The sequence below is a fragment of the Ascidiella aspersa genome, chromosome 8, assembly GCF_963924565.1.
Source record: "Ascidiella aspersa chromosome 8, kaAscAspe10.2, whole genome shotgun sequence".
NCBI lineage: Eukaryota > Metazoa > Chordata > Ascidiacea > Phlebobranchia > Ascidiidae > Ascidiella > Ascidiella aspersa.
The window spans coordinates 5,938,753-5,959,885 of record NC_139454.1 but is presented as its reverse complement, the minus strand read 5'-3'; the positions used below and the strand labels follow the sequence as shown (position 1 = coordinate 5,959,885).

General features: G+C 36.8%; 1 protein-coding gene across 1 annotated transcript; it reads right to left on the bottom strand.

Annotated features, from left to right (window-relative positions):
- Positions 1-1,000: 1,000 nt before the first annotated feature.
- Positions 1,001-20,585, bottom strand: LOC146135506 (kinesin-like protein KIF3A). Its single transcript, XM_083396030.1, has 16 exons — positions 20,454-20,585; positions 19,371-19,464; positions 17,344-17,505; positions 16,603-16,754; positions 14,992-15,175; positions 13,830-13,969; positions 13,130-13,327; positions 11,681-11,794; positions 10,887-11,025; positions 10,130-10,298; positions 8,858-9,038; positions 7,176-7,253; positions 5,742-5,954; positions 4,866-4,937; positions 3,517-3,638; positions 1,001-1,464 (listed from the first exon to the last, which is right to left on the bottom strand). The coding sequence occupies exons 1-16, from the start codon at positions 20,457-20,459 to the stop codon at positions 1,410-1,412; spliced, it is 2,079 nt and encodes a 692-aa protein (XP_083252156.1). The 5' UTR covers positions 20,460-20,585; the 3' UTR covers positions 1,001-1,409.
- Between the last annotated feature and the right edge of the window lie 548 nt (positions 20,586-21,133).

The following is a 21,133-nucleotide window of genomic DNA, read 5'->3' as shown; positions in this document are numbered from 1 at the left end:
TTTGGAGCTGTTATTTCACAAATGATTTGACTGGTCCTTAAGCAAAATAACAACTTTGGAAAACGTACATATAAACTAGGTTTTAAACGTGTTTTTATGTGATATACGTTGGTAAACAACGAAAACTGATTAAAAAATGTTTCGCGTAAACTGGTAATGTAAGTTTATAAAGTCATACTGAATACCAGAAGCCTGGGTTTTACTAGCCTATGATTAATGTGGCAACACTTAGGTCTACAATAGCACAGTAGATCCTCCGTTTTGTTTGTTGTGGCCGACTCAAGATAAACCGAAGTGACGGTTTAAACGCATCTGTTGAGAAACCCTGCTTTATACAGACAATTTCCGCGTGTGCGGAAGTGAATGACGCTCCACGGCATGGGTTGGCAATTATTATTTTTGAGAGTGGGCCGCCTGAGAAACAGAAAATGTCTTGGAGGGCCGTGTCAAATAAAGCTGATCTCAAATACACATAAACAAAGTGTGATACCTCTTAAAAAAATCTTTCAATATTCTTGTTTTGACAAGCTGATAAGAGCAGGAATAGATGAGGATGCCTTACAAGAGTAATGTATTCAACAAAATATTTTAAAATCAAGAAACAAAATGTTAGGGCTTGTTTTTGCCTAAAACACTTTTATTGAAAATGAGCCGCGGGCCGGATACGTTCGTTTTACGATTACCACCATGTTGCAGGTTACCCACAACCAGACTTGGACAACTAGATAATTCTAGTTTTCTAACTCATTGAATTAGAGCAAAATGCGGCTAATTTTAATCTAATTTGTAAATTACTTGAGTGCTCTAATTCTAATCTTAAAAGGCTGAAATAAATCTAGTTGTCCAAGTCTGCCTACAACCACCATGTTAGACTTCCAAACGCGATTACTTTAAAACGGTCGGTCTTTGTTTGTTACGTAAAGCTCAGACTAAAACTACAGCGATTAATCCTTGCCAGCCTTCGCGTAGCATTTAGAGACATCGCTCTACAGATTTTATTGTCACAGTGGACGCCGACAACGACGAACGTGCAAGGAGGAAATAAAATAGTTCTACGAGAAAACATGACGTCACGAAAAATGCACCATAAAAATACTTAAATATATGAAACGAAACGAAGAGACAGTAAACGCAACATCTATAAGTCTTCTAGTTATTTATTTAAACACATTTTACATTTTGTTTTGTCGTACCTTATTAGCTACTAGTTTTTAGTTAACGAATGTTCACAATTTTTGCTAACCGTTTTTAAAAGAAAAACTCATTGTATTGAACTTCACTGTAGCATCAAAATCTGATCATGAATGGTGATACTTTCTGTCGTGTGAAACCAATCGAAACATCGCGTGACGACGTAACCGACTTCGAGCGCACTTTCACTTGACAATAACGCAAAAAGTCGAACGTCATCAGTTGCCCAGCAACACGGCGTCTATTTGGTCTTGCGAGCTCATCGGCTTTTTCCTAAAGCAAAATTCGCAGTTTGGCAAATATATATCTAAATTCCAAACTTTGATACTACAATATAATGTTTAATTGGAAATATTGAATATAAATCGCCCGCGATGCCGAGGTACATTTAAAGCAGTGTTTCCCAATCTTTTTTACACTAATGCCCCCTTGGGCTAAATCTTATTTCATATCGCCCCCCTCATCTTGCTTTACAGTAAAGTATCATATTAATCGTTGTCTAACATCATATTGTCTGCACTTTTGTTTCGATAAGCTGTCCGTAATATTTTAGGTTGTCTAACATACATTCACTATAGGAATTTATGGATACATTAATTCACCAGGTTATGTCATTACGAGGAAATATTCAACTTTCGGCATCAATACTATCAGGGGTCGGCAACCTTTTTTTGTCACGGGCACCAATCAAACTCAGGAAGGTCTCTGTGGGCCGCACAAAATGTTAACTAAGAATTGTGTTATTGGAATGTTAGAACAACTGTGAATCAGGCGGACCTCGGATTTTTTTCATCCATACTACAAATGAAAAGTGTAATAAAGCTAGTTTGAGGAAACGCGATAACCTTAGTGTTTATAGATAGTGTTATTCAGTGTTTGTTAAGCTCTTTAAGTCCTGGCGCACCTGGCGAGCGAAGCGAGCGCAATATTTTTGGGGTATACCAACATTTCTTTTAAATTTCGTGCTAGTATTTATTACATTGCCGAAAAAAATCAAAAAATGTTAAAAAATATATGTCTAATACTTTTGAATACGTTTTCCTTTTATCCGCAACCATAAAAAAGCGCTAATCTATTCCAAAGACAGCATTAAAACGTAAACAAACTGGACGTATAAAGATCATTGGCGCGAAGCGCGAAAATTTTTGCCCGTACTAAGTTAAAATCGTCAAAAAGTATTTAAAATGGACTCGTATCAAGTTGTCAAAGAGGTGGCGGGCCGTAAGTTGGCGACCCCTGCTTTAAATATACAAATATTTTGTCGCGTATAAAACTGTGAAACGCAACAACCAACAACTTTACATAAGAAAGTCAATTATTACGTAACAATGGTACTACAAGTTCGCAGTACAAAAGTTGCCATTTAAGGTTAAAAGTTACCTACAGTCTTGTTTGTTACTATTGTTATGTGAACTTTTTATAAAATTTAGCCGCCTATAAGTACTTTTATGTAACGCCCCCTTATGTGCATTCAGCGCCCCCCAGATTAGAAACAGACCCAAAACGCCCCCTTGTAACTCGCCAACGCCCACAAGGGGGCGGTACCGACCACGTTGGGAACCTCTGATTTAAAGGAGTATTTGTAATTTACCATTTAATGTTTTTACTGTGTTAATTGCACATACCTAAACATTTTTTAATGATTCTTTTTTTTGCAGATTTGGACAGCTAGATGATTCTAGTTTACTAATTTAATTAGAGCAAAGAGAGCTCATTCTTATTCTAGTCTGAATTGTAAATTGCTTGTGTGCTCTTATTCTGGTTATAATCTAATCTAACAAACCTTTATAGTTTAATGCATTCCTGACATGGCTTTACAAACAGGCAAAATCACTGATAGATTAGGCAATTAGTAAAAATCCCCGAAGCGGTGCAATGTTGATTGCAACACTCCCAAGCTTATGCTGAACGCATATGCCACAACTTTTGAACTTGTCTGAAAAAAAAATGTTAAACCTACTTCCCCTTAATTGCATTTTATTTGTTCTTTACTTTCATTTTATGTATGACTGTTCTTATGCATGAGTGCTTTGTGCGGGCCTGATTTTGTAGATGTGGCAGCATGCTTTCCATTTATGTAGTTCAATTGGTGTTTTTCATAAGTTACCAGGTGTTAGTCTTTGTTGTATGTGCCTACTTAATACTTTGCCAGTGCTTATTATTGACCACATGTTATTAATTCATTCGAATTAAGGATGCTTCATGTTAATAATAAGTTACTTGTTAGTAAGTAATATAAAATTAAACTCTGTGCAACAAGTTGATGCTTTACATTATTGATGGCTTTATTAAGATAAATTTTCATAAAACAAAACAGCCGCTTACTTTTTGCCAAACTTGAACTTGGCCGAAGAGCTGCCCTTGCCTGTTTTCGGTCTCGGGGCTTCCCCGCTGCGTGCGCCCACGTTTGAGTAGTGAAGGTACTTTCCCGAAAGGTCCACCTCACCCTTGGTCGGGAAAGGAGGATTGGGGTTAGGCAGTATTGTAAATAAGTTATTTCGAAAAGTCCATGTCAATTTACTAATAAACAAAACGATAAACCAAATGAGTAAATTCGTCCGATTTGGAACAATAAGTTAACTAAAAAATAAGAAAAAAAGTCCCAGTTCCAGTCATTTAAAAATTAACTCAAATCCAAGTAAAATATTTTGCACAAATAACAAGTCAAGTCATTATGAGAGCAAGTCAACGCCAAGTCAAGTCACTGACATAAAAGTAAACTTTAAACTTTTCCAATTGGTAAACTCGTTCAATTATTATGAGCAATAGCTCAACTAAAAACAAAGTATACAAAAAATATTGTTTTACGTACAAAAATTGAGACGAATAACCTAATTTTATCAAAAAAATTCAAACTCAAATCATTTGACATCATGATTTGAGCTCAAGTCAAGTCATTTGTCCAAAATACAGAAGTCAAGTCAAGTCATGTCATTTTGGTCAAAGGAGTTCACTAAAGTCATGCTATTTGAGAACAGCGATCTAACTTCATTTAAATAAAGTCGTTAACTTAATTCATTACAAGTAATCAGTATTTTCATTTTATTTATAAAGAGTTACAGTAGTTAAAAAAACGTTGGGGTGCCACCCAGAAGTGGATAGCCTAGTCCTAGTTGGGTTGCCAAACTGTGTAAGTTGACGGGGTTATATTTAGCGTCCAATGTGTTTGACTGTTCAACCTTGCGTTACAGTCCATAGCTAAAATGGTTTAGCTATGGACTGTAACGGCTTTCTAAAAATACCGAAAGGTTATCAATCATTTTTATAAAAGGATAAATGTAAAAAATAGTTCTTCGTTAGATGGCACTATTCTGTTTAAATCAGGGTTTAAAAATATGTATGTCATGAAAAAATGTTTTAGGGTTGACGAGTAGGCCTACATTCAATGCACTTCAACGAATGCGTGCAGAAAAGCAGACAACTAAAGGCATTTTGTTTATCGCTATCAAACCTAGGGTGGTGATCCTTTAAGGGAAATTAAGAGTTCGCAGACTATAAAAACTTCTAAAAACCGTGGTTGTTAAACCAATAAACCATGTCGAAAAGCTATCATAAGCACTTTTTGGCATTTTATTGAGATCCATGTTAGACCGAAAAGTAGTCTACCCATGTCCGAAGCATTTCAATAAAAGTTGGGCCATCGAGAACCTAAGCCTGACAATAAAGCAGCCTACCTTGTCACCAGCATTTTTTTCGTTAGGTGGCGTCTGTTTTCGCATGTTGTTTCCGGTGTAGGCCACGCATTTCTGCAAAACAAAACATCAATTGAACAAATCGGCCAGCTGTATACAATTTCGAAAATAACTTACATGCTGTGCGTCAAATCTGCTTGCTTGTTCAGTAATTATTACTATTGGTAGTCGTCCTATAGCAGGGGTTCTTAAACTTTTTTTTACCGCGGACCCCTAAATTCTCTTTTAGCCTCGCGTGGACAACGGTAGGCAAAAAAAAATCAAAATGACGTCATAAATTGACGTCTTAGTACAAATTGGCTTCTTAATCTGCTGATTTCGTTTCACAAATGTGAACGTGGAATAGAGTCTAAACAAAGTCAGTGCAAAACTGTTTTATTTTTAATCAAACTGTTTTCTTTAAAAAATTGATTACTTTCTAAATATATTTACACTAATATTTCAATTTGGCCTTCATGGACCCCCTAAAACTAGTTCACGGACCCCCAAGGGGACCATGGACCCCAGTTTAGGAACACCTGTCCTATAGCCTACTAATGCGGTATCGGTGCCGATCCGAAACCAAATTAACGATGCAATTTTAGTCGAATTTACGGTCCAATGCAGCGATTCAAACTTAAAAGTTAATTTTTTTAAAGATTATAGACTGGAGGTAACTAGACGTCTTAACCCTAAAGCAACTTTTGGCCTAATACACATTACACAGGAAAAAGGGTATGAATGTTTCAATTTCACTTATTTACTTGTTGGAGCACAGAAATGGCGTCAATTTGTATCGAAGAGCAAAAAAAATAAATAAATAAAAAAAAAAAATTGTAACGGTAGAACAAAAAATTGAAGGCAAAAATCGCTCCCTACCAGTTGCCACTCGCCGATATCCTCGTTCCAGTGGGTGTGCTCCTGGATCATGTCGTAGAACTCGGTGGGGATGAAGTGCTCAATGATTAGGGTGAGTCGTCGAACCTCCGAGGACATCTGCCGGACTCCCTCCAGAAGAGCTTCGATCTCCCGCTGCTGCTCCTCCTGCATGTCCTTCAATTCCGACTTGTGCTCCATGTAGATCGTCCACACCTGGGGAAGACGAGGAAGATGAGGAGGAGCTTTGAGATCGCCACCCGGGAACGAAACGTAGCGATAAGTTAATTGTTGCTACCAGGCAGTGTTGTAGTGACTTAAGTCAATGACTTGACTTAAGTCTTTTGGGCAAATGACTTGACTTTATTTTGAAAATCCTTGTTTACAACACTGCTACCAGGCATAGTAATATTATTCAATCTGGTAATTGTTAATTCTAACTAACGTTTGGGCAACCTATGTAAGTCGCCTTCGTCACCCTAGGTTGTCGAAACGTTGGTTAAGAATTACAAATCCTTGAGGAGCTGTTTCTGATTAATGAAACGTAACGATGTTGTGTGACTTCTTTTTTCGCCAAAAATAATCTTAGTATGTTGGAGCATAATGGTTGGAGGTTTTAGGTAGACGCAGTAATAATATCAAAGCCCATACAGAAGTAGGTGTCATTTTGAACGTTTCGAATGTTCATTTTCAGCATCAAAATGATACCTAGTCCGTCCACACCTGAGGAGAAAAATGAAGAAGTGGAGTTTTGAGATCGGCACTCGGGAACGAAACGTGGAAATATATAAACTGTTGCTACCAGGTAAAATAATAATAATCAAAACAACCATTTAAATCGCATTCGTCAGGGTTCACGAGCTGTTTTGATTAATGAAACATAGCGATGTTGTGTTACTTATTATTTCGCAAAAAAAAAATTAGCATGTAGGAGCATAATGGTACATCGCGATATAGTGTTGTAAAAAAGTCATTCATAATGACACATAGCGATATATAAACTGTTGCTACCAGGCATAGTAATAATAATCCCAAACTGCTTCTCTGGTAATTATAATTCTTTACCAACGTTTCGGAAACCTATGCAAGTCGCCTTCGCCAAACCTCCTTTATATAAACTGTTGCATGCATTGTAATAATATTCAATAAAAGCTCCTCTGGTAGATGTTATTCTTAACCAACGTTTCGTTGAAATCTGACGAAGGCGATTTGAATAGGTTGCCGAAACGTTGGTTAAGAGTAACAAATCCTAGAGGAGCTGTTATTGATTAATGAAACATAGCGATGTTGTGTGGCTTATTATTTCGCAAAAATAACCTTAGTATGTTGGGCGTACAATGGCTACATTATAAGCGCCAATACAAAGTGCCTTTTTTATCAAAAAAGACTGCAAAGAACGCTTTAACGCGGTTTACCAAAAATTGAGCAAGTAAAAACCTTTTTAAGTTTCCTCGTTTTGACTTGCGCTTCTTCCGTGAGATCAGTGTACTTCTCTTCGATGTCCAGCCGCTCCGCCTGAATTGAACAAACTTAAATTACGAACATTGCTAATGCTAACAATGCAAAGTTTTCTGGCTACGTTCAAATAAGGTTTTCGTTTTGATACAAAATGTTGGCGCTGGTCTAGAACCTTACCACAGCGCACATTATTCAAGTTAGGGTGCTGGTTAGCGTTTGGGTTTGGGTGGGTCAAGTCTATTATTATTATTAAATGATAAATATAATAATACTTGACCCACCCTCACCCAAACACTAACCCGCACCCTAACCCAAATATTTTGCGTTGATTTAATACTTGTTAGAACGCTGTGGTAGGATTCTAGACCAGCGCAAAAATGTTTTTTAAGTTAGTCTGTCGTCACAATAATTCTGCTTTTGTGTTTTTGTTTATTCTGGTCATATCTAAATATAATGTTTATGGTCAAGGTAAACGCTTTGTTTTGTTATGGCCGCAAAAACTAAACGAAAACAAAAGCTATGAATGACAATTTGAGAAATTAAAACGTATTAAGTAGCGATATGTTTAACAAAATATCATCTATCGGCACCAGATCTAAGTAAGTATCGATTTCGGTTCAGAAATAATACCCAAAATACTTTGCCTCCACAGCAGTGGTTCTCAAACTTCTTTTAACCGCGTAGCACCTCGAGGTTCTATGATCTTGTTGCGTGCCACCAATTATCGAAAAACTCAACTTTACTCGAAATGTATATAGGATTATTAACAGGGGCGGATTAGCTAAGTAGTTGAGCCGGAAATTTCGAAAAAAATGCGGCCCACTAATCTCAAAAAAGTTTCCCCTTTTTAACTTGCAAGATACCGGTTGTCAAGTTTTGTGATTCTTTGTTGTTTTGCTATGATGTCATAAAAGAAATTTGCATAGATGTTCCGGAAAGATAATAGTTCCTATCGTTAAAGAAGCATAAAATATTTAACTATACAATAACTACGATGAATGTATTTATTACAATACAAAAAAATGATTGACCTTTTGGTAAAACTGTAATTTTAATTAAAAACATACTGCGTTCAGCGTACCACACAAAATGGCTTCGCGAACCACTAGGGGTACGCGTACCACAGGTTGAGAACCACTGCTCTACAGGGTAAAAACTAAAAAACAAACAACCCATCTTTGAAACTTAGTTAAACAGATTTTCGCACACTCACGATAAAACATTTGTGACAGAATACCAACTGAAGGCATGCGATGGCAATATTAATAAAACAAAATTGTTTAGCGCCTAAAAGAAATGACTAATATGTCCAAAGCACAGGCAAAAAACATATTTTTTTTACAAAAACAGTGTTATAAAGACGGGGTTTCAAAACATTGCCATACAAGTCTTACTTTTGTTACAAATGACTCGTAAAAAAACGTTTTTTAGTCTCAAACATTGTAATAGATGCCTATTTTAGTTACTAAACACCATCATAAAAAAAAAAATTTTGGTCTAAATAACTACTATCAATCCCGACTCTGTGTTAACAACCTTCTGAAGCTGCTTTGTGACCAACGATTACGGCTTACGTATCAATAGTACACCGAAAGTCATCGCGGTTCAGTTTTAGAATATTAAATTTTTTGGCGTGGATATGCAAACTTTTACTTCCGCACCTCTTTCTCTTCGATCTGCTTCCGGAGTTCAGCCTCCTTGCTCTTCCGCTCCTGCATCTCGATGTTGGATTCCTCAAGGAGCTTCTCCTGCTCTTCCGCCTTCTGGAGGAGGTCCACTCCTCCGACAATCACCTTCCGCTCCACCGCCTTCAGCCGCTCCTGGAGCTGGTCGTGCTCCGCTCTAAAGATGAAGAAAGAAAATACGTTTCCGTCAGTTCGGACAATAACTTTGACAGAAATGTGGTGGTTCTCGTCGCAACAGCTACCTGAACAACAACCAGCAAGAAGCTGTCCACCTTCCACTAAGGAAGAGGGTTCGGTGGCAACTTCTCGGCTCTGGAGAAGGAAAAAGTAGGGAATACCTAAGACAGGAGTTCCTAAACTGTTTTGAGCGGACCACTAAAGAATGCGTTTGCTTCCCATGGACTACAGTGTCGGCAAACCAATTTTAGAGATGACATTATAAAAAAGACTTCAGAAATCTGCTGTTTCCGGTCCAAAAACTATGAAAGTGAAATGAAGTCTTAACTATATTCAGTGTATAAACGTTTTATTTTTAATAATATTCTTTTCTTCACTTTTAATAAAAAATTGATTCAGACGCAAAAATTTGAGTCAGACGCACCGCTGTTACTGATAAGAAATTAAGGTCCGCACTTATCTTGCAAGGTTCAAGGTGATTTCTGTTATCAAATATTCAGTGCAATAACCTATACATTGCTTTTACCTTTGGAGCATAATGGTTGGAGGTTGTAGTAAGACGTAATAAGAATATCAAAGCCCATACATAAGTAGGTATCATTTTGAACGTTTCGAATAACTCTTTATTTATTTTCAACATAGAGAGAAGTCACAGATGGTAAGTGTATATATAATGCTAAGGCAGACGTCAGAAAGAAGGAATCGTGGAGAGATACACTATCTAAACCGGGTGTGATTGCTTTTACCGCACACAGTAATGCACGAGAAAAATTCAACCACCAAGAGCTGTGAACCAATTAAGGCGAAGTCGAACTCAATGTCGTAAGCCATTTTGCCATATGTTCTACATATTTTTTTACCCAGAAAAGTCGAGTTACTTTAGAAAATACGGAACTATAAACCAGCGGTTTCCAAACGTGTTTTTAAGAATATCACATAGCGGGCCCTTTTGCAAGTAAAATAATTATTAAAACAACTTAAAAAAAAACATAAAATAAACTACTTAACAGACTCCACTTTTCGAACTACCATATACTAAAAGCTAAAGAACAAAAGTCGCGCTTCACTCACTGAGCTTTCTTCAGTTCATCCTCCTTCTTCTCCAAATCTTGCTTGACCCTGTTCTTCTCCTCCTGCGCCATCTCTCTTCCTTCTTCCAGCTGCTTGCGCTCCTCTTCTATCTTCTTCTGGAGCTCGGCCATGCGTGACGAAGAACCGCGTCTCGCGCGTTTGTGTTTTTCTGAAAAAAAAAAAAAATTGTGTTTGAATTTTTTTGGGGGGAAGGTTGTTTGAATTGAACAATATTTTTTGACAAATTTTAGAATAATGTTGCGCTGAAAAAAACTCGATAAACAAACAAATACCAGATTTCAGTGTAACTCTTTATACCGTATGATTCGTCTTCAGTACTACTATAACAATAACCGTAACGTTAACTTGGTGCGGAATACTGCGTTTTAGTCTCAGGTGTCATTAGTCGGTTAAAATGTTCGATTTCGCCGATTTTAGAGACTCCGACTCTACAGCCTGTATTTCACCCATTCACGTAATCAAAAAAAGGTTGATTTTTAGAAAAACCCTCATTAGAGTCTTAGAAAACTTACAGTACATTGTTAAAAAACATATACACCATTTGCTATTCCATTTTTACTTTTTTACATTTGGCGGCAATATTAGTTTCACAATTTGGTACTACGCATATGCACGTTGGACTCGATACTCGGGCCTTACGTAGTCTTACTAGAGTCTTAAGTCCGACTCTAGCAAAATAAAACGACTCCGTTGAGTCCTGAGTCCGACTCCGCAGCACTGACGTGAAGAGACTTACTTTTCCTCCTGGTGATGTTCCCGTCCTCTCCCATCACTTCCTCCTCGCTCCCGCTGCCCTCCTCCCCGCTCCCATCTTGCTCCGCGAGTTTGCGCCGGAGGTCCTCGATCTCCTTCTGGAACTGACGGAGCATGGCGTCCTGAATATAAACGGAGGTTGTGGTGTAAGCAAGAGGTCCTCAACTTATCAAAGTTTAACTAAGGCCGTTCACTTATGTTGTAAGTGTTGTAAACAAGTCATTCTAAAACAGCGGTTCGCAAACTGGGGTCCGCGGTCCTTTTGGGGCCCGCTAGACAAGTTTCTTGGGCCGCCAAGCACCTAACAAAAAATCAACACGACGCTCCTGAAGAATAAACTTTTTAGTGCAATAAAATTTTCAGCCAACTTTTCCAAACTAAGCTCAACACACACAATAACTGTAACTATGCCGTACTTAGACCTCAAAGAAGCTAGTGCCCCCGAACCATTGATAGCATTAAAAACAACGTGTTATTTTGTATTTATTTGTGTATATTTTTAAGAAGACGAAGACCGTGAGCGATTCAAAAAAATGCTAGGGGCCGTTGCGTAATATTTTAAAAAAAGTTTGAGAACCATTGTTCTAAAACGACTTAAGTCCCAGTCAAGACATTTGTAAAATAACGTAAGTCAAAGTCAAGTCTTTTACAAAAAATAACAAGTCGAGTACCAGTCCAAGTCATCAATTTTCCAAGTCAAGTCCCAGCCAAGGAAGTCAAAGTCAAGTCATAGACATAAAAATAAAGCCCATAACTATTAAAAAAAAGTTTCAGCACCTTTGGATCCTCGTTGATCACGGCCTTGTTTTTGATGTTCTTGGCTCGATTGGCGTAGCGCAGAGTCGAGATGGTTTCGTCGTAATTGTAGTCGGCCGGGCCAATGTTGGCACACTGTAAATAAAAGGACTGGTATCTCGCAGTAGGTAAATATCTGAAAAATAATCGGGCTGACGGTACAATTTTTTATGTATTGCTTTTTGGTTAAGGTTAGAGGACAGACAGCGAATGGAGCAGTTGTCTGTTAAGAGGGTGTGATTTGTGACAATGCAAAACCCCATTAGGCTTGCTATCTCAAAGCAGAGTTATAAAATAATTGAAGTCAAGGTGGTTTTATTTGATTTACATTTCTTTAACAAAACTATTAAATACCACAAAAATACCTCATCCAAGAAAATTTTGCAATAAAGAAATCTTAACTTTTACCATATTCTATTTATTTCAGTTCTTTTTAGTGAGTATCCGATGTTTTTTTTTAATTCTAAAAATATAAATTAGCAAAATGCCACCAGCCAACATTACAGCCTGTCAAAGTCAAAAGGAGAAAAGTTTTAACAGTTATCACAAAGAAATGAGAACAAAGGTATTGGACATTACTACATTAAAAAAGCAAGTCTTAGGTAAAACACAAAACACTATTTATTATTTTTAAAGTTGAGCCTGGCCTTAGGGCTGAAACACACAGAAAAACCCTAAGAACTAACAAAACAGCGACCATGATTTTGAACACAAGTCAGCGGATATTAGTACATTTAAAAAGCAAAAGTACACCGAACATGTCAAAAATTGTCGATTTTAAAAAATATGTAAAAACTGTGGGACGGGGGGACAACAAGATTATTTCAAACACAAAATAGTGAGCACTGGCCTGCAAAACGAACTGTTGGATGCCACAACATATTAACAGAAAAAACATAAACTTTTTTTGCTTTTTTCATAAGCGAAACAAACTGGCGCAAGTCTTTTTTTTATTCAGAAAACGGTTTCAACGGCCTTTCTTTTACTCAAAAAATATCGCTAACTTTAACAAACTGCGAAGTACCGGTAGTCACAACGTATAAAGACCGCTCGCCTGAGATACACAGAAAAAGGCCCTTGGAACTAACAAAAAATGTGTTTCAAATCAAATCAACGGATAAAAAAAGCAAGCCCTACCTTAACATGTCAGGACGGGGGACACCAAGATTATTTCAAAATTAAAATAGTGAGCACTGGACTGCAAAACGAACTGTTGAATACCCGGTGCCACATAATGACAGAAAAAGCATCAACGTTTTTCGAAAGAAAATTGGCGCCATTTTTTCGTAGCGGTTCCAACTGCCTTTTTCCAAACGAAAAAGTGCCAATCTGGATAAAATACGAAGCTCCGGTTGCCACAGCGTATGAAGAGCCGCTGGTCTGAGTTACACAAAAATCGCAAAAAAATAACAAAAGCAGTTGAAAAAATACCATGAGGGTCTTGGAGTTGCCGCCAAGCGAGTCTTGCAGCAGCCGAGTGAGCTTTGAGTTCCTGTAGGGAATGTGGGTGCTTCTACCGTCCACCAGGGCCGATATCACGTTGCCCAGGGTGGACAGCGACAGGTTAATCTTTGTGGCCTCCTTCAGCCGCTGACCGGTGGCGCCTGTCTTGACCTGCCGCTCGGAACCCTTGCAAAAAAATGTGTTTTGTAATTAAATCATTGCCTTTGGAGTGATTACCTTTTCCTTTAATCATTACCTTTATTTTTCTTTGAAGACGCTGACGCCTATTTTTGTTTGTTTAACACTATACCTGATAGCAACAGTTTGTATATTGGAATAACTATATGTCACTGGAACGAGATAGCCATAAGTATTCTAATTAAATTACTCACGTTTAGCGGCTAATTTGGTATTTCCTGTTCGATGTGCGATCGTTTATTTGACCGTTATTTTACTTTGTTATTATTAAATAATATAATTGATACTTAAATAACTATTTGTTGTTTGATATGATCTTATACCCTTTTTAGCTTATACAAGAACTATAAGCTTTATTTTTGAATAGGGTACTTTGCAGATTAATAGTATACCATCTGAAAATTTAAATGGGCTGCATTCATATTCGACAAAGGAATAATGCCATGGCATAGCATATAGCGAATTACTGTACTTAATAATCGATACTTACAGCTAAATCGACGAGATGAAGTTTACCGACGCGGACGTGTTGCTGCCCGTCCAGTCCTTTCTCGCTGCATTCGATTGTCACAGTGAAGATGGCGTGAGAACGTGACGAGCGGTCGTTCATGTCAGTCCTACCCACCGACCCTGAGCAAGTAGAAGCGGTGTTTGATTACACAACTTCGATAACCCGTTAAATTAGGGGTCGTGCCTTTTTGATTTACACTCTTTTAGTGTCATCAGAACGTTGACACCTGTCAATGATTTTGTGACATCCTGTCACCAATTCGGTGACAACCTGTCAAGAGTTTTGGTGACAACCTGTCAGCCAAATTTTGCGCTGAATATGACGTTGCTAAATGCCCGCTGAAAAGATGAGTTTATATGTGGAGTAGGATATATTTAACTTTTGGTAATAGTCGATTTGCATCCCCGTGACAAACAAAAGTAAAAACGCCAACAGGGCCCTTACAGGTCTTAATTTGTCACAAAACCGTAAATTTGCTATATATTTTCACAATTAACAGCGGGTTAACACACTAAGATAGGCGGAGGATGACAAACACAAGATACCTTCGGAGAGTCTATATATGGGTACCGTGATCGTTGGCCAGTACGACTCCAGAAGGGCTTGATTACAGAACACACTAATATGTATGCTTCAGTTACTGAAAATTGGGCTGTTGATCCCCTACGATTGATGTTGTGTTTACGAACAGAATAAAGAAAGCATTGGTGTTTGGTTGTTTCTCGACTCGCTCCCTTGTGAGCCTGTGTAGCTCAGTTGGTAGAGCGACGATCCCGGTTTGACCGGAGGTCGTGGGTTCGAACCTTACCCCATTATAGTTGTTTTTCTAGCTTGCCTTGTTTGCATCTTGATCAATTAATTGAGGCTTCCGGTGTACGCCCTACGAAAACTTTAAATTTTAAAGTCGCTGCTCGATATCCAGGCTTAGAACTTGTATCTCAAAAGCTCTTTTATAATTGTTTACAAAAGGTTTCACAAACGGTTCTTTTGAAGACGGTGAGAAAATAGTACACAATCCTGATCAGGCTGCTGACCGATTTCGGTAAGTATCTCCGAAGGCAACTTGTGTAAACACGACCCAGTTCCAGTTCCTATAGTTTAGCGAAAAGCGAAACGGCGCGAGCATCGTCGGCCAACTTACGGTGGTTGTTGCCCAGGGTCATGATGCGGTCCATATCGTCGGCGTTGTACACCACGAAGGTGGAAAGGTCTTTTACGTAAACGCCGACGTCAGGCCGCTCCTTAACGTCGAGTCGTGCTTGTTCGTCCTTGCCCAGCAGATCGCGCACCTCCTCGTTGTAGATCTCCAAGTAAGAGACTCGCACCTGGAGAAGATTAAGGAATGTTTCAGATGTCTGGTGGTGTTTTATTTCGATCGGTGGTTTTTAACCCGTGGTCTAATACAAAACTCGAGTAGTAGGCGAAAACAGCTTTTAGATCTTATCCCGAGCTTTGTAATATAACGAAGTGTACTGCTGCTGTCGTACATTACATTTTCTCTTTGCCACTTTTGCCACTTTAAACCGCATCGTTTTACAATTAGAATCTGAAATGAGCAGTTTGTGCTGGAATAATTTTTTTTCTTATTTTTGGCCCACTAAAATTAAGTAAAATGGTTTCCTTTAAAACCAGGCGGTAAGCTTGCAGTGATATGCGGTATTGGAAATTACCTTGACTCTTGCAAGATAAATGCCGACCTTAATTCCTGATAGTAATCAGTAACAGCGGAATACTGCTTTTGCTGGCGAAAAATATATATAGATATATATCTTTTAAGATATTTTATTCGTGTCTAACCTGAATTGCTAGCTTTGTTAGGAGTATTCTGCAGATGCTATGCTGAGGTAAATAATAATGAGCCACCATGTTATATGCCAATGAAAAAACGTTGTAAACCACTGATTTAGACACAGATACTAGTTGTTTTGAAAAAAGTTAGGTTCGTCCAATACATTGAATATTTTTTTGCTTACTAGGATCATAAAGGTTTATTTGGAAAAAATACCTAGTGGTTTAGAACAGTGGTTCTCAACCGCCGGTCCGCATCAACTTCCCGCCGGTCCGCCAAATATATTACAATTTTATATAAGATGTTAAAAGCTTGTCCATTAAATGTAGAACTTCGACAGTTCCGTAATTTACTGCTTTGTGGCGCAATATAACGTTAATAGTCTACTTGGGACTTTATTGTTCGTCACAATGGTGCAAGTGTTGTACGTAAAACGCCGATGATATCAAAAAGACCGAGGCAAATTGCTATTTTGACGTTTCCTTTATTTGCTTTTAAGTTGCATACTTATGTCGTAATTACATTTTGAGTTGATTTTGATTTTTGAAGGTCCACCGGTCCGCAAAACTTTTTTTGAAATTTTACCGGTCCGTAAGCTAAAAAAGGTTGAGAACCACTGGTTTAGAAAATGTACAATGCAAATAAGTGTAAATATAAACAATTAAGAGTTATAAAAATAAGTCAAGAAGAACTATTTGAATTAATTTTTCTAACAAAACTATTGAATATATCAAAAATACCTCATTAAAAAAAAAACACAAAATTATCAAAGCTTAACTTTACCAATATATATTATTTTTATTTCAGCTCTTTTATGATTGTTTTTTTCCCAAGATGTTTGTTTTTCCAAAAATATAAGTTACAAAAATGAGTAAATTTTACCAACTAGCCTATAAAATCGCAGTACATTACTTTGCCAACTTCTTAATGTTACTCGTATGAATAATGCAATGTCCTAATCACCAAAAATCTTGTGTCTCCTTCTGCTTTGGCCATGTGCCCAAAGATGTGGGCAAAAGAGTTTGGAATAATCCCCCTCAGTTCAGGCATGGTGCGCACCCCTTCCATCGTAAATGTTTTGCCCGTACCCGTTTGGCCATAAGCAAAGATTGTGCCTGAAAAACAGCAGAAATTTAAAAATGGCATACTAACTTTCACTGTATTCATGGCAAATTAAAAGCAGCACAAATGAAAAATAAATCTGTATAACATTTTATATATTATTACTTTTAGCATCATTACTATTTGTTTAAAATATCATGAGTTCTGACTTCTGATGTTATTGTTCTGCTCAGTTAAAGTTCTGTCTAATATTTAACATAATATTAAACTGCATTAATTTGTATATTTTACAGCCAACCAAACGACTAAGCGAAATAGACTTGCAGACAACATACATAGATTGAAAAAAGACTTCTATCGAAATTACATTTGCATAAAGCAACTACACTAAGACCAAGCTTTTGGGGAAATAATTAGGTTTGTATTTATAGATGTTGTTTGTATTAGAATTTAAGCACTACATTAATTGGAGTAAGATTAACCCTCACGAACAACTACTTCAGAGTCACAACGGTAACAAAATTTCAACTTTAATAAGTCAATACACTTTACTAAGTCAAAGAAAATCACGTAGTAGAACATCACAAAAGTCGATTTATTTATTCTTACAATAAGCTATGATGAATATGTTAAAATAAATACCATTGTATCCTTCTAAGACAGAGTCGACTATCGGCCGTGCTGTCAAATTGTACACATCTACTTGTTTGCTTTGTGGGCCAAATACTGTGTCAAAGGTGAAGGTCTTATCAGGTTCGCTTGAATTTCCTTTGTTGACCTCTACTTGTCCCCTCACTTCATTGACTGCAAGAACAGTTAAAATATATTTAAAGCCATGCTGTTTGTTTCCCAGGGAAGTTAAGGATGTATATACAGATTTCTGTGTTTGCTGTAATCTGTTACCATTTTGTTTGGTATTCACAGGCCAACAATATCTAGCTTTAATACTTTTAAAACAAAAGGTATTGAGCATGATTTTTATTGACTTTGTTGCAGGCAGGCAAAGATTTATATAAGGTAATGGTCATTGAAACCATAGTTTTTTTAACAAACTTGGTATGTTAAAAATATTACACATTAAAAAACATTACTTAGTATTATCTAGTAATGGCATTGTTTAAAAACTACATGCCAAGCAACAAAATGTGAGTTTTTCATGTGAAATGTTTATCATTACGTTGCATCAGCTAACTTATACAAAATCGATTTTATGGTAAAAGCATGTAAGCTCTTTACCTTGTATAAATGTCTTATTTCATATGTACTGTGCTACTCAAGCCAAACCTTTGGTGAGTATCCAGAGTGTTGCACATGTATTAAATATAGGGATGCTCAAAGTAGAATCCCAAGGTATTCTAGAATAATAGGTTTCGAATCTAGAATAACGAATCCAGAATATTGAATCCTAGTATATTTTTATTAAATTATTCAACCTCGATTTTGTTTGGGGTAGGAATTAATCTTAATCTACCCTACAGGACCACAATCACAGCAATAAATCGCCCAAACAATTTTCTAACATGTGTACATTATAATAAAAAAAATCTCCCATATGTTTAGCATTCTTAACAACAGTCATTTGAAGCAGTTGTGTAAACTGTAATATGTCCACTGTCCAGGTTGTTTCCTAAACTTATATTTTTGCCAATAGTGAGTACAATGCAACACTGCACACAGAAGTCTTAAGCAATTCGGTCCTGTTTTTTTAAGCATTGTTAGGTCTTGGGGCTTATTTTTTACTAACGTAATCTGTTATGCAGTCAAATAATGCACTGCAAAGAATACAAAGTTACTATTGACTTAACAAATTTTTGACAATTAAACTGCGCATAACTGCATAACCTCGCTGAATATTGGCCTAAAGTTGACCTTAAGTAACCCTATAGCGCATTTTGTGGATGGCCAGCACGTTTTACAACGTAATGTTACTTTTGCAACTTAACGCATTTAGGGAAAAGCAAGCACTATAAATTGGTCGCCGCAGCGACAGGCCAACTTACCACACGCGTTTGTACAATTAGGCGCAACAATCTCGGCGGTAAAAACATTAAATTATATCGGTTTCAATTACCCGAAATAAACGGCAGAATTGGATTCGAATCCAGATGGAATTCGGATTCGATATTCTACTTTGAACATCCCTAATTAAATAACAATGTTTTTGCTTCTGATAATAATAAAGTGTCTATAGTATTGTGCATTTTAGTTTGTGTGTAACTAAAAATCAATATTTCTGTTGAATGGCTTTAAACCAGTGGTTTTTAACCTTTCGTAAGGGAGACTACTTACATGAGCTCTCAACGATTTAAGCCCCACCTTGAAAGTCACAATGGAGCTTTCTAAAGTGTTCAAAAAAATTATAAACTTAAATTGAAATGACAAATACTTATGTTATTATTTCATTGTGGTATCAGGAAACACTGCAAGTGATCTATGCTTTGAAATTTATATTAACTCTTTTGTGATCAAACTACATAATATTAAATTGAAAAAAGCTTGATATAAAATATGCACTTAAATATAATATTCTTATATTGTTTTGCAAGATTTTAAACCTAAAATTATCAAATCAAGATAACAAACCATTAATATTTTAAGTTACTTTAATACCCCCTATTTTAGTATAAAGCAATAGTAGTTTAATCACAAGAGAGCCTTAAGTTTTATACCTTGAACAGCTTCTTTATGGCCCATTGACTTCTCTTTGTCATTAAGTGGTCGGCAGCGAACAACTACCTTCACATTGTCACCACTGTCTTGAGGCTGAAAGATGAAAAGAATATGGATATAATTTTTATGTCAAAAATTCTACAAATAATATATGTATAATATAAACATTAATGTGTTACATTATTTGGGTTAGGGTGCAGGTTAGCGTGGGTCAAGTATTATTATTACATAATAAATATACCAATACTTGACCCACCCCAGATTGGAAAGTTTGGATTTTGCGCGGGGGAGACGATTTTGCACCTTGAAATTGCGCGGCTGTAGTAACATTTCAGCCCAAATTTGCGCGGCTGTAATAACGTTATTTGTAAAATTTGGACGGCTGAAAATGGAGTATTATACTGAAAACCGTTAGCGCGACGAAAGTTTATCGCATTTCAGCGATTCTTCGCGGCTGACCGGATTTAACGTTGATTTTACATAAAATGCGAGGCTGTGACCGCGGCTAAGCGGGAAATTGCGCGGGGAATAAATCAGGCCTTACTTTCCAACCTGGGACCCACCCACACCCAAACGCTCACTCGCAAATAATATATATCAACAAAATGTATAGTTATAAAGTATCTGAAAAAGGCTAAAAATTACACATCAATTCCTTTAAACAAATTCTCGGTGTACATCTTCCAAAGAATACAGACTGGACATGGGCCAGATTGGAAACTTTCAATACTTTGCAAGGGATTTTTAACGAAATGCGAGTCTATGGCCGCGAATGAGAAAAAATTCCCAAAAGAAACAAACCTGAGGTTGGGAATTTAATACAACTCAAAATTGCTTATTCATGTGTGCACACAAATTGTTTTCAAAACATTTTAGGTGTGCACCTGACAAACAATGCAGACTAGGGCGTATTGATGTTGTAGAGTTTTGATAAGTGTTTTATGACTGCCATTTATCATTAATTTAGACTTTACATAGGTTGTATCATTCTGTTTTTCTTAACCACTTTTTTTCTTTTCGAAAAGGTACTCTGAATATTTTTTTTTGGATAGTTATGGTAGCGGAGTTATCGTTAAACTTACCGGCATTGTTTAACTGTTGTACTGCAAAATAATTTCCTATATTTTGTTTTGAATTAAATAAAGATCAAGTAATTTAATCACAGGCATTCGAAGAAGCAGCACAAATCGTAACTCATTCTTGTAAAATTGTACATAGAGCAGATTAAATTTGAAGACTAAACATTCTTTGTTTTCAGTGAAAACTGAGCGGCACAGTATCGTTAAACATACTTCTCTTTTTTATGTTGCTCAGTGAATTTCCATAAATAAATAAAAAAATGTTTTTGAATACTATTTCCGTCGAACATTGCTTAAATATCTCGTGTAATAATAATAAATCACAAGTTTATATTTGTTTTATAAGCAGTTTCTATAAAACCTTTAGGAAACGATCAACTTTTTCTGTTTGTAATGAGACTTTGGTGCACCGGATCTACACTACCTCTTTTACCAAAAACATTTACACTTGAAGGGGTTCGACATTCACAAAATTATTTAAGCCTAAACGAATTTAACGTTAATATAAGGAAACAGTTAATTCGCAGTGAGAACAAAGAGTTTTTCGTATATGAAATATGTATATTATTTGTGATTATTTCGCGTGGTTAATTAACGTCCAGTACAAGCGGCGAACAAAAAGCCGATTAAGTGGCCTACGCATACGCAACTCTTGGCCAAGCTTAAGTTAAACAATTAAAAAT